The 12503-nt window shown below is 40.9% G+C and overlaps 1 protein-coding gene across 1 annotated transcript; it reads left to right on the top strand.

Moving 5' to 3' along the window:
* The first annotated feature begins 8033 nt into the window (after positions 1-8033).
* Positions 8034-11179, top strand: FLRT2 (fibronectin leucine rich transmembrane protein 2). Its single transcript, XM_021679618.1, has one exon. It carries the CDS (start codon positions 8201-8203, stop codon positions 10181-10183), a length of 1983 nt encoding a protein of 660 aa, XP_021535293.1. The 5' UTR covers positions 8034-8200; the 3' UTR covers positions 10184-11179.
* The last annotated feature ends 1324 nt before the right edge of the window (positions 11180-12503 follow it).

Here is a 12503-nt window from a genome sequence, read left to right as displayed (position 1 = left end):
ATCTCTGTAGACTTCGTTTGAGGTTGATAGACATATCTCCTATGGGTTGTTGTGGGATTACATGAGATGAAACATATTAAAATGCTTTTAGAATTATAAAGAGCTTTATGCAAAGAGTTATTTGACATGACATCAACTGACTCTCAAACACGGGGCCTGTGCCATAGATATCGTTCTAGTAACCGAGTCTATGCCTGGCAGGGAGTGGGCACTCCCCCACGTGTTTGCTGGGCCGTACTTGGTGCTGGTCACACCATGTGAGTCTTGGAAATGGAAAACAAGACTCACATGGTGTGACCAGCACCATTTCCATTCTGGGCAGCACATACCAAGAAACAGAGGCATCAGCATTGCTAAGATTCTGAAGCAAATGAAAGAAATGGGACATTTACATAGGAAAGGAGAAGATCTGAGAGACCCAGTAAATGTCTCCACATATTCGCAGTGTTGATGGATGGGAAGATGTATGTGTATATCTCCAAAAGAAAGAACTATGATCAATGAACGAAAGAGGAAAGTAAAATTTGATGGATTCAAAAGAACCAACTCGCTACTAAATTCAGGACAAAAGCTCCCTGTGCAGGAAGCTTTTTGTTATTGTTGCTGGTTTTTAGAGTTAAAATGGGAATGGCCAACACATAATGAGTGGATGTTTTCCACATGTTCAATAACACTTGAAATGATTTACAGCCTCACAACAACTGTGAGAGATTAATGCTACCATTTTCCCCAATTGACAAATCAGTTAACTGGGGCCAAGGGAGGGGAAGCGATGTGCCCAAGTTAACACCACTGGCAAGTCAGAAAGCTATCCAGGTCACCTGTCGCCAGAGCCCAGCGCACTTTATTAAGTGCCTACTTGGTATTCTTAGTTACTTCACATGCATTACCTCTAGTCTTCCCAACAATTTTGTGAGCAAGGCTTATTATCCCCTCCTGAAATGAACAAAGAGACTGAAGGAGGTAGGTCAAATGCCTGTTGTCATGCTTTTGAAGAGTGGCTGAGCTCAGGTCAAAACCAAACTTTAACTTACCCCAAACCCTTTGCTCTTGCCAGGCCACCACATCTACAGCTCCACCTATTACAAGTCAATTTGATCCAAAAAAGAGAAAAAACAGTTGCCTCCATGTCCTTATAGTGGGTGTCTGGGTGGTTGAGCCCTAAAGTGGTTGATCATCAGATCCATCTGGGGAATATTGACAAAATGCACATGCAGAGCCTTCTTTGAAGACCTATCAAACCAAAAATCTGTAGGGTAGTACCTAGAAACCCTCTTTTTCCATCATCTTCCCCTAGTGTTTTTGATGACCCTTGGGGTTGGAGAATCTCTGAATCAGATGACGGGAAAAAGTCCGTCTCAGAGATAAGAGCCTAAGAAACCAGCTATTTTCCTTGCTTGAAACATGAGGTGCTCAGTATATGTTTGTTTGACCAAATGAATGGATGGATGTATAATTGAGTTAAGTACCTTTTTTGGAAATGGATTGACAAATACATAGATATGGGCTCTAGGGGGTCCACCCTTTATGGACTGTATACTTATTTCTTGTCTTTAATTGTATTGGTGCTATCTCAGTAAAATTCTTCTCTATTAGTGTCTGCTCACCCCCGAGTTTAAACACCATGAAGGCCCAGTCTTGCATCCAGATATGCAGATTTTTAATGGAACCGAGGAATGGTCAGTGGGGGCTTTCTAGTGGATGTAGAACATCAAGTGACAATGATGAATGTGTCCTCAAAGTTTATGCACTTGAGTTTTTAACATTGGTTGCTTGTTCTAAACTTATTATTTGAACCAACTGCATTGGAAACCATGGGGGAACAACTCTTCAAATGTGTTAGGGAATTTTATGCTTGCCAGGAGAATAGCTCTTTTTTTTTTTTTTTTTTTTGGTCCAATTTTAATGTTTTCAATTCGAGACTGACTGGAGCCAGGGAATTGTCAACTGTTTATATAAAGTGTTTCCTTTCCTTCCTTCCCTCTTTTCCTCCTTCTCTCCCTCTTCCCTTCTTTCTTTCTCTTTGTTTTAGCAAAGAAAAATATTTGTCTAATGAGAAACTTCAAGGGGCTTGGTGGAGGGTCAGTGAATGAGATGGAAAAATGGCTTCAAGTTAGGGGGTAGCTATTGTTTTATTTTTCCCCAAATTCCTCTGCTAATCCCCACACCTTGGCCCGCTAACCATAGAACTCTCCTGACTGTTGTAGGAACAGTATTTATAACCTATCTTCAGGGATGTGGAAATGTGCACAAGATCTATAAATTGTTTTAGTGTTTCCAGATTGTAACAGAGACATTTGTAGTGTAGTTAGGCCTATGGATTCTGCACCTGTGTGTCTGATTTTAAGCATAAATTATCTATCTCCAGAAGTGCTAAGTCCCAGGTACCCAGGGAAACTTTTGTAGAGAATCCTTCTTCAGGTTAGCATTCTCATTCATAGCATTCCATGCACTGCACTGTCTTGTGACAATCCAGCCAACGCTGAGACCATTAAGATTTTATTGGGTTTGTCCTCGTGTCATTATATTATGCAATCGGCAGGGCTTGTTGACAATTTTTATTTTCTGAACTATGATTTTTAGAGTCTGAGTTTATTAAGCGCTCCTGGAATACAGGCTCCTGGAATTAATTAAAAAAAAAATCTTCTTAGCACTGGGAGAGAAACACTTTGCTGAAAGCTTTTACATGATTTATATGCTTTGAGTCTCAGTTCCTATGAAAAGAGTTAAATTAGAGTAAAGTAGCCCAGAATAACTGTGCCATTACAATCAGCTTTAACAGACTGGCAGGGCCAGGTTCTTGGGGTCTCCAAAGAGCATTTGTTCCGTGTTGATTTATACTCAGCCTTTGGAAACTGTGTTTTCTACTTTCAGTGAAAATTCTTGTTTTTCCTTAACACCTTCCATTAAACCATTCTTCACAATCTCTAGTTTCCTGGAAAGGAAGCATATTCGGTGCAGTATTCAAATAGGAAGGGGTGGGGGGGAGAAGAAAACTTTTGCTCTCAGTATTTGAAACTCATAGTGTAAAGCAAAATCTTTTATTCCCAATATTTAGAGACTTATAAATGGAAATGGCTAGTGACCTTGAAACATGGGTTTGTTTATTATCTTCTGGAAACAGGACTCCCTGAGTGAGAAGCAGGAAGAGTTGGGAGAACATGCTGTGCTGTCCAAGTTTTATTTCTTCTCTCCGCTGGGCTGGGTTTCACCTCTTTTTTTTTTTTTTTTTTTTAGTTTTTTTTTTTTTTTTTTTCAGAGAGGAGGAGAGCACAAACAGGAGGAGTGGCAGGCAGAGGGAGAAGTAGGCTCCCTGCCAAGTGGGGAGCCCGATGTGGGACTCGATCTGAGGACCCTGGGATCATGACCTGAGCTGAAGGCAGACGCTTAACCGAATGAGCCACCCAGGCATCCCATGACTTTCACCTCTTGATCCAGATTTCAACCAGCTTGGGTCCATGTGCAGCACTTCTGGAATCTTTTCCCTTGCTTGCACCTTTTTAGCCTTCACATAATCACATAGACAATCCTTGTCCTGCAGCATTTTTCCTGATACCCTGGGGACTAGGTTAGAGCTCTTTAAGCACAACCATAATTCTTTGATACCCTAGTATTAGAACACTTTACATAGTACCATAATTCCCTGCTTATTCATTTCTCTCTCCCCTCACTGACTTTAGTCAAACTCGTGAAGCCAAAATCCACATTAGCTCCACCTCAGACTGTATCCTCATTCTAGTGCCCTATTAAATACTGGTTGAATAAGTGAATGACAAACATGTTACATTTTCATGTTTTCTTGGTGTCCTTGGCAAGAGGCTTTTTTAGGTTCTATTTATTAGAAACCCGATGCTCAATTTCTTCTATAAAATTAGAAAAATAATGCTAACCTTTAAGGTACTTCTAAGATGGTGTGGGTCTGTGGTTCATAACTGGGGGTGATTTTGTCACCCCAGGAGACATATGTAGGACCATGTCTGGAAACGTTTTTGGATGCTCATGGCAGCAGCCCCACACAGAATTATCCAGGCCAAAATGTCAATAGTGCTGAGGTTGAGAAATTCTGGAGTATATGGAAAGGCATAGAACTTGGTACGTTTAAGGTGATTTTATTTTGCAATACACGTTAGAGTTTACCTCTTTGGACCACATAAATAATAATAATTAGGGAGAGTAACAGTTTATATTTATTATGTTCTTGCTTGTGTCCAGCATCATGAAAGCTTTTGGCAAATACTATCCTAGTTAATTCTCCCAAGAATACTATGAGTTAGGAACTAGTTAGGCATGAAAGGTCAAGATCCTGCGGCTACTCCATGTCAGAGATGGGATGAGAACTCGGGGGCTGTGCTTTTGACCATTCTACTATATTGCTTTCTTTATGAATAGTCTCCAGCTTAAGGTCTGAAAGCATTTCTGCTTTTAGTATTCGGTAGGAATTAGCACTGAAAATATAGAGGAAATTTTAGCCTACTTAAATGAAAAAAAAAAAGTCATTATTGCCTATATGTTTGTAATTTTACACTTGCACTAATTTGAACAAAGATACAGTATATTGGCTGACATATATAGGCTGTCATTGATCCAAGGATCACAACAAATCTGCTCTTTTCTGTAATTTTTTGGGATTCTCAAGAAGTTCAAAGAAAACCCTGAGAGCTTGTTTTCATTCGGAATTGAAGTTGTCATAGCTGATCAACACATCCTGATCTCGATGGGACTTTTCTTCTGTTAAGGTGGATAAACAGTGACAGTTTGTCCGAAGTAATCCTATTAGAGGATTTCTTCAGGACCACATCCTCTTCTTACATAATTATGAAAGAAGCACTCCTAAGTAGAGTACATCAGCAAGAGATAAAGGCCTGGGGCAAAGGATGGGCTGATGGGGCTTTTCCCCTCCTTACATAAGACACAGTGCAGGCAAATGGCAAATGTATAATTTGGAAGCATGGTAGTTTCCAGGTCCAAAATCTGAGTATTTTGTTATCTCCCAGTGATTATTACTTTGAGGTTGTTAGTTGATGAACTTTCTAAGCAAATTCTGTCATCCTCAAGAATTAGCTCATTGTTTCCAGGGCCTTAAAACTTGGCTTGTAAACATAGTTAAGAAACATCTATTCTTTTTACTTAGGAACTTAGAACACTGGAGCAGCTGTTTTTCTCTCTTGGAAATTTTATTTATTGTGTGCTACTATCACATGTTGAAGATTCCTGTGGAATACTCGAAACTGTGTTAGGTTCTAATCTTTCGGTCTCACTTTCCTACCTCTTATGAAGAGTAAATGTTAATAGCACCAAACAAATGTTTGTTCTTAAATAAATCCTGCTTTATCAAGTGGGCTCGCCTGATTACAAATAACTTTTTAAGCTCCTACTGGGCATTAGTGCTTGTCACTCAGATGTACATTTTCAAGGGTCTGTGGAGGCCAAGTGTATGGTGTAGTCATTGCACGACTCCACATACAAGCTGTCATTTATGTATAAGATGTAAACTGAGACTATCTCCTGGGGACAGAAGTGATCAGTATGCCTTATGCTTACTCTTCCTAAAGAGTCATTTGACATGCTCTTGCATTTGTTTTATATTTAAGGAAGTAAAACATTTGAATGATTAAATAAGATGTTACTGTGTTTAGGGCAATGCCTCTCAAATGTTAACATAACTCCCTAGGTTCTTGCTAATATGCAGATTCCGCCTTTCCAACAACTTCCCAGCTTGAGATCACACTCCTGGACCAGGATCATCCTTGAGTAGTTAGAAATTAGGGAACACTGAGATGGCTTAAAAATTTGAAATCCGAGCTAAGGATGACATCAGGCTGATGACATTAAACTCATTTTTCCTAAACTATCCCAGTTGTATTATAAATTATTCTTTAAGCAGATAGAATAATTATAAATTATTCTTTAAGCCTTTGGCTCAGGTCATGATCCTGGAGTCCCGGGATCGAGTTCCACATCGGGCTCCCTGCTCAGCGGGGGGTCTGCTTCCCCCTCTGTCCTCTTCCCTCTTCCCTCGCATGCTCTCTGTCTCTCATTCTCTCTCTCTCTCAAATAAATAAATAAAATCTTTAAAAAAATAATAATAAAGTCATAGCTCAGTCTGTTTTGCCTGGACAAAGATTCTCTATTCCTCCCCTTTCCTTTTAAAGGTTTTCGAACAATAAAACATGCATTTTACTGTTTCAGGTCATCAGAGGCATTTTTTAGGTGGTTCACAATTTTTTTTTTAAGTTGTAGAACAAATTTACAATATCCTTGACACTTAGATAGCATTTACAGTGTTGTGTTTTTTTTTTTCTTTTTTAAATTACTTTTCTAAAGATAGCTAAGGGAACAGTTTCAAATAGTTCCTGTGTGCTTCTAGATACAAGTTGTTTTGAGTTTCTGTCTGTTGGTGAGAATTAAGAAACTCATAGCTTGCCATGTCTGGTCTTGTTAGCTTATTTTGTAAGGAAATCAAATCTAGCACCTTTCAATTAACTGCTTTACCTCTCTGATCTAAAAACAGACAGGACACGTTGTGGAGCAGGAAGGCATGATTACTATCTGTGGATTGCCTTTACTTCCCCAACTGGGACTTCTATCATTTCAAAGTCTGCTGAAGGTCCTTCTTAAAAAGTAGGGGAAAAAAAAAACAAACAACCCTCACAGATGTGAGGAAGGTAGTAGTGTTGAAAAATAACTTATTCCCACTCATGAGCTTGGCAGCTCTTAAGGGGATCAGAAGGGTGTATCTCATCTGTACCCGGAGGTCCCAAAAGAAGGAATAAACAGAAACGTATCATGGACTGGAGTCCAGTCGCTCTCCTTGGTAACTCATGCGTAAGCTGTTTTGGAGAAAGACAAAGATAAGAAGAGGCAAAAAGTGGGGAAGAAAAGAGAAATCTCTTTGCCTTCATGCATGCTTCTGTGCGTTACTTTTATTCCTCTCCCTCAGTGTCAGATCAAAAGGACTATCTTTTATTTTATTTTATTTTTTAAATTAGTTTCAGAGATAGAATTTAGTGATTCATCAGTTGCATATAACACCCAGTGCTCATCACATCGAGTGCCCTCCTTAATGCCCATCACCCAGGTACCCCATCCCCCTACCCACCTCCCCTCCAGCAACCTTGTTTGTGTCCTAGAGTTCACCATCTCTTATGCTTTGCCTCCCTCTCAATTTTCCTCTTATTTTAGTTTTCCTTCCCTTCCCCAGTGTTCACCTATTTTGTTTCTTAAATTCCACATATGAGTGAAATCATATGGTATTTCTCTTTCTCTGACTGACTTAATTTCTCTAAGCATCATACCAAAAGGGCACATCTTTTTAAACGACCTTATCAGTCCCTATCTTGCATTTGTTTATTTATAACTAGAAAGGGTTTCATGTGTTTGCCCTCAAATTGTATTAGTTACTCAGTCACTTGTGTCATCTTGAAACAAGATGTGACCAGTTGGATTTGTAGGTGATCATCATTATTGATTCAGTGGATTCAACAGTGTGCCTTGCACTTTTCTATTTGGATATGCAAATGGATATTTAAGAGAAGGTACTGATTGGGATGTAAAATTCATAGTATGATCACTGAGGGTGAGGGTAACAGTATGGTTTTCCTTTGAAGACCAGATAATTGAATCATGTTCCTTTCTTGAATACCTTCTCAACTAAATTATTGTCACTTAAAACATCACTTTACGCCAACTCCTGCCTCTGGTCATTTGGTCCCAGGCACATTGTTCTTGAAGGGCAAAGAGCTAGATCAGCACTTCATCCATTAGGACCCTTAACTGACTTTTTTCTCTTTGCTTTCCTACAACAGATTGCAGATTGAGCTTAACCAAGAAGTTCAGAGTCTGATCAACGCTGAACTGATCTACAACACGAGAAGGGAGTTCTAGTTCTGCCTGCCCAATTGGGTCCCTGATGACCGCTGATAACTTGGCTTCACTCATTGCCTGTGTGGAAAATTCTCCCTATTGAATTTTTTTTTTTTTTCACATGGAGGACAGTAACAAAGAAGACAACATAGGCTGATAAAACCGGAGACCACAGGAGAATTCGTTTACCACAGGCCTTTGAGACTCTTCCTCTAGTTGGAGTTCTGGACTTTAACAGAACCCTGTCCAGTCATTTTGGTTTTGTTATATATATATATATATTTTTTCCTCTTTTTACTTTCCCCACCACCTTGTATTTTGTTTCTGTACTTCAGAAATGGGCCTACAGACCACACAGTGGCCCAGTCATGGGGCTTTTTTCCTGAAATCTTGGCTTCTCATCTCCCTGGGGCTCTACTCACAAGTGTCAAAAATCTTAGCGTGCCCTAGTGTATGCCGCTGCGATAGGAACTTTGTCTACTGTAATGAGCGAAGCTTGACCTCAGTGCCTCTTGGGATCCCGGAGGGCGTAACCGTACTCTACCTCCACAACAACCAAATTAATAATGCTGGATTTCCTGCAGAACTGCACAACGTCCGGTCCGTGCACACGGTCTACCTTTATGGCAACCAATTGGATGAATTCCCCATGAACCTTCCCAAGAACGTCAAAGTTCTCCATTTGCAGGAAAACAACATTCAGACCATTTCACGGGCTGCTCTGGCCCAGCTCTTGAAGCTCGAGGAGCTTCACCTGGATGACAACTCGATATCCACAGTGGGGGTGGAAGACGGGGCCTTCCGGGAGGCTATTAGCCTCAAACTGTTGTTTCTATCCAAGAATCACCTGAGCAGTGTGCCTGTGGGGCTTCCTGTGGATTTGCAAGAGCTGAGAGTGGATGAAAATCGAATTGCTGTCATATCAGACATGGCCTTTCAGAACCTCACGAGCTTGGAGCGTCTGATTGTGGACGGCAACCTCCTGACCAACAAGGGCATTGCCGAGGGCACCTTCAGCCATCTCACCAAGCTCAAGGAATTTTCAATTGTTCGGAATTCACTCTCCCACCCCCCTCCTGATCTCCCAGGTACACATCTGATTAGGCTCTACCTGCAGGACAACCAGATCAACCACATCCCTTTGACAGCCTTCTCAAGTCTGCGCAAGCTAGAACGGCTGGATATATCCAACAACCAACTGCGCATGTTGACTCAAGGGGTCTTTGATAATCTCTCCAACCTGAAGCAGCTCACTGCTCGGAATAACCCCTGGTTTTGTGACTGCAGCATTAAATGGGTCACGGAATGGCTCAAATACATCCCTTCATCTCTCAACGTGCGAGGTTTCATGTGCCAAGGGCCCGAGCAAGTCCGGGGGATGGCTGTCAGGGAGCTGAATATGAATCTTTTGTCCTGCCCCACCACGACCCCTGGGCTGGCTGTCTTTACCCCGGCCCCAAGTACAGCCTCTCCAACGACTCAGCCCCCCACCCTCTCTGTCCCTACCCCCAGCAGAAGCTATACACCCCTGACTCCCACCACCGCCAGACTGCCTACAATTCCTGACTGGGACGGCAGAGAAAGAGTGACACCGCCTATTTCTGAACGGATCCAACTCTCTATCCATTTTGTGAACGACACGTCCATTCAAGTCAGCTGGCTCTCTCTCTTTACTGTGATGGCGTACAAACTCACATGGGTGAAAATGGGCCACAGTTTAGTAGGGGGCATTGTCCAGGAACGCATAGTCAGCGGTGAGAAGCAGCACTTGAGCCTGGTTAACCTAGAGCCCCAATCCACCTATCGGATTTGTTTGGTGCCCCTGGATGCTTTTAACTACCGAGCTGTGGAAGATACCATTTGTTCTGAGGCCACCACCCATGCCTCCTATTTGAACAATGGCAGCAACACTGCTTCCAGCCATGAGCAGACGACTTCCCACAGCATGGGCTCCCCTTTCCTGCTGGCGGGCCTGATCGGGGGTGCAGTGATATTCGTGCTCGTGGTCTTGCTCAGTGTCTTTTGCTGGCACATGCACAAAAAGGGGCGCTACACGTCCCAGAAGTGGAAATACAACCGGGGCCGGCGGAAAGACGACTATTGCGAGGCAGGCACCAAGAAGGACAATTCCATCCTGGAGATGACCGAAACCAGCTTTCAGATTGTCTCCTTAAATAACGATCAGCTCCTTAAAGGAGATTTCAGACTGCAGCCCATTTACACCCCAAATGGGGGCATTAATTACACAGACTGCCATATCCCCAACAACATGCGATACTGCAAGAGCAGTGTTCCAGATCTGGAGCACTGCCACACGTGACCGCCTGAGGCCCGGCGTCAGGAAGGCGGACAGTGAGACTCTGGCGACCACACACGTGTGTACACAGAGAGACACGCGAATTACATTTGATAAATGTTACCCAGATGCATTTGTGCATTTGAATACTCTGTAATTTATACGGTGTACTATATAATGGGATTTAAAAAAAAAAGTGCTATCTTTTCTATTTCAAGTTAATTACAAACAGTTTTGTAACTCCTTGCTTTTTAAATCTTAAAAAAAAAAAATAGTCGCTGAAGTACTGTACAGGGTTGTACAATGAGAACCCAACGCCGAGGCAAAAGACGGAGTGATTCTTCCTCATGATGCACATTAACCATTTTGCTGTGGAAGCTGTCAGAATAAATTCCTTTCTTACAGTCGGTGGTCAGATGAAAGGGCAGATTAGAATGAACTCATCAGGGTAGGCTAAGTGATGTGGGTAAAACAAGAAATGGCCCAGATACCTTCATGCTATTTCTGCACTTCCTGATCTGGAAGAGAAGTTAAAAATCTCGAAATATCAGAAAGGAGGTAGTTACCCTGATTTGACCCAAAGCAGGAAATATAGAAAAGCATCACGAGGAAGCCCGTTCCTGTAAGATAAGTTAACCCAACCCGGCAGAATCCAGCAAGTGACATGTTTGGAAAAGAACTTCAAACCCGGGCATTGGCTTTCTGACCAGGAGCTTAAAAATCACTCCTCATGCTTCCCTGATTCTATGTGATAACAGAGTTAGAGACTTGAGTCTGATTTCGGTCATCTTCAGGGACAGGTAGGATGTTCCAGCAAGAAAACTCCCTTTAAAAGTGTTACTATTCAAATCATATGTCAGGTTGAATCACATTCAACAGAGATATATTCTAGAATACTTTTTTAGAAGAGGCTAATAAAATAACGGGAAGAATTATATTGAATGGAATTATTTTTGATAATGAGAATTATTTGGGTTAGATTCACTGCAGCTATGTCAACATGATATTTAGACCAACAAGAGATTAGTGTTTGGAATATACTAAACTTGTTATTTAAAAACTATTGATACCATTTAGACAAAAACAAGTGATCAGCAGTTCTGCTGTACTTTATCAAATGACTGTGTTAGTATCATGTTGAAATAGCTTGAATTAATATCTTTATCCCCTCGCAAATTTGTCTTCCAATCACCTCACATATATTTTCGTAATTAGCTGTTTATGCTACATTTGTTTGTTTGTTTTTTCCCACTCTGCTTAAAATTTGAAAGAAAATTTTGGATGCCAGTCTTGGTAGCACAAAATATCCGTATATACTTATACACTTTAAAATGTATAGTAATTTTCAGTGTTAATAATTCTATGGGAACACATCAAAGCTGGCTGAAATAATGTTTTGTTTTGTTTTTTTTTTAAGCAATACTGAGTTTCCACCTTGGACTGACTTTGATCCTGTTCCATTTTTGAAATCCCATTTATTCCTTTTCCGTCTTGGATGTTCCTCTTCTTTGGGAATCATAGAGGGATAATCAATCTTTTATTAACAGGATAACATGAAAAATGAACAAGTCAGGGAACATAGGCTTGTTCCCCTAATCTTGGCAGAGTGGGGCATAGAGCAGAGGGCATAGAGAAGGGAGGGATGTCTGTGCTTAACTCTAGATATTTTGGAAGCAATGCCCATCTTCACAAACTATGTATAATTTACTCCTTTTCATCCCTTAGATGTAGAAGGGCTATCGATTGCATACATTATCTAAAAAACACACACCCTTGGAAAATTCCTTCTAAAGTCAAATTTCACCGTGTTGCATATTTCCTTTACCACTGGCCATTTTTTAGGGACCTATGAAGTTAATGTCACAATCATTTTTGCTTTTCTCTCTCTCTCACTTTTAACAAAATAGAACTGTGATGTGTCTTCTTTGTAAGAGTTTAGGTATAAAATGCTATGCAAGTTTTTTCTTTATAGTAAGAGCTTTATTTTCTTTAATAATGTACCCCCAACTTATATGTTTTAATCTCCCTTGTCCCTCAGAATAAGCAGAAAATATAACTGAAGTTATAATGTTGTAGAAGCAAGAATCGAAACCGCAGTTGAGCTGAAATTAGCTATGCATTAATTTGAATTAATTCTAAAGTGACTTAGGTTTCCATTTTAGTATATTAGCTAGCAAATTTTGGCTGTTGCTTTTTGAAAGCTAATTCCACACAGCGAAGGGACAAGACAGTCTGTGAAGGTGATCAGTGTAACAGTAAGCCATGTAACATTCAGGACAATGACATGGGGTTTTGTGTACTTAACTGGATAATTCCCTTCCACTGTGCTCTTCCCCTTGGCTGT

The sequence above is a fragment of the Neomonachus schauinslandi genome, chromosome 9, assembly GCF_002201575.2.
Source record: "Neomonachus schauinslandi chromosome 9, ASM220157v2, whole genome shotgun sequence".
Classification (NCBI taxonomy): Eukaryota; Metazoa; Chordata; class Mammalia; order Carnivora; family Phocidae; genus Neomonachus; species Neomonachus schauinslandi.
The sequence above is the reverse complement of the archived record's forward strand: the minus strand, read 5'-3'. Positions and strand labels throughout refer to the sequence as shown.